General features: G+C 33.0%; 1 protein-coding gene across 1 annotated transcript in view; it reads left to right on the top strand.

Moving 5' to 3' along the window:
* Positions 1-325, top strand: part of LOC107082671 (acylphosphatase-2-like) — a 3,186-nt gene extending 2,861 nt beyond the window's left edge. The window contains exon 4 of the mRNA XM_015371457.1: positions 135-325. Coding sequence (XP_015226943.1) covers positions 135-249 — 115 coding nt within the window. The 3' untranslated portion in view covers positions 250-325. The remainder of the gene's footprint in view (positions 1-134) is intronic.
* The last annotated feature ends 1,513 nt before the right edge of the window (positions 326-1,838 follow it).

Here is a 1,838-nt window from a genome sequence, read left to right as displayed (position 1 = left end):
ACTATAGAGTAGGTGTTTTAGTATCCGTCAGCAGTCTTGGGATTCAATTGCATTGGGATTCAGACTTTTATCAGAGTTCTAGTTTCTCAGACAAACAATGCTGATGAGTCAAACTCTCTTTTTGTGTTTTGCAGGAAACTTTGGCTGCAGAACGTTGGTAGTCCAAGCTCTCGAATTGACCGAGCCGTTTTCTCCAATGAAAGAGACATTTCTAAACCAGAGATCACGGGGTTTTCTACTCGCTACTGAGCATGCTCTGATTGCTCTATAGTTACAAGATCATCAGCCTGCAGCTCATCAACGGTGTCAAATGGTTAATTAATGAGCAGTTTTTTTAAATCTACAAAGGAAAGAAACGAAATTCTAAAAATATATATATATAAACTTGAGACTTTCCAAACTGCAACCAATTAAAAACATTTCAGTTCAATATCAAACATCTAATTATGTACAAAGAAGCAGAAAGTTTCTTTTATCATCTCTTAAAACTGATATGGGATTAAAGGGTTCTTGGTACAAAAAGGTCTTTGAATGATCAGGATTTATGGAGGAATATCAGTGAGTAAAATCAGTATTCCTGGAAATGTATCCAACACCTGTGGTACATCTTAACTAATATTTTGTGAAGAAACTTTCTCATTAACACCTGTGCATCAGATTACCAAAGACTCTTAATTTGTTTTTCATGTCCATTTATCAAAACTTTTTAAAAAGAGCAGCAATGTGTATAAATAAGGAAGAAATTAAGAAATAAAAGATCTAAAATCTTAAAATCTCAAGTACATTACTGTCTTTTTGCTTTCTTGAGCATTAAAGTCATCATTGCATCACCAGGACATGCATGATGTTAATTTTCTCTCATTATTGTTGCAGACAGATAATACATTTGTAAATGGAAATGTGAAAAAATGCAATCCAGATATAAAGCTTTTGAAAACCTTCTTAATCGAAAACAGGTTGTGAGAGTAACTTTGTTTTTTCAGAAATTTAAATTAATTTTTTTTCAAAAACTGAATCTTATTTTATCTTGCGATTTGTCTACCCTTTTTTTTTATTATTTTAGTTTAATTCAAGTTTTCAGATGTCTATTGTTCAGATTGAGGATAATAATATGCATTCTTTTCCAGATCTGCTGGTGATTCTCAGTCATCCAGGTCGTAGTCATTGCAAAAAAGTTAAAAACAATCTAATGGACTTTGTTTCCAAGTTTTAAGATGTTTCACTTTCCATCCAGGAAGCTTTTTCAGTTCAAAATGTCAGAAATAAGATTTGAGAGGGGCGTGGAGGAAGCCATCTATGTTAAGAAAGAAAAAACAACCTTAAACAGAGGGGGTGGATTCAGGTTTCAGCTTTCAAAAACCTACAATGCAGCAATTGAGTTGATCCCTTCCTGCCATCATTGCAGTCCCATTGCTTGACGTTAGCAACAACATTTTTATTGGTCAGAAGCTTTTGTATTGGGCTAGAAATAAAGAGAAGAGGATGTGATTGATTCAAATTGTTAAACTCAATCTAAATAAAAATAAAATTTGGAATAAAATAAATTTAAAATATTAATTAAAAAAAAAAATAGATTATAAACACATTTTGAAAAATAATTCATCCACTAAAGTAAATGAAAAGTGCTGGTCTGTATTAGTTCTTACCTTAGCACAGAGCTGTGTTTGTACAATCCAGTTTCCCTGCAGCTGCCTTTAATTAATTGGAGTCAAAAATGCTATTAGAGGCCAGAAATGGAATCATTTCAGGACTTTTCCAAATAAGTTTCCTCTAGAACCCCTGCTCCAATCCGGCCGATATTTTAGGGATTGAATATTTGTAAGACCCTCCATAGATCT

Source organism: Cyprinodon variegatus, unplaced genomic scaffold, assembly GCF_000732505.1.
Source record: "Cyprinodon variegatus isolate N-32 unplaced genomic scaffold, C_variegatus-1.0 Scaffold58, whole genome shotgun sequence".
In the NCBI taxonomy this organism is placed as follows: Eukaryota; Metazoa; Chordata; class Actinopteri; order Cyprinodontiformes; family Cyprinodontidae; genus Cyprinodon; species Cyprinodon variegatus.
This window is presented reverse-complemented; position numbering and strand designations above follow the sequence as displayed.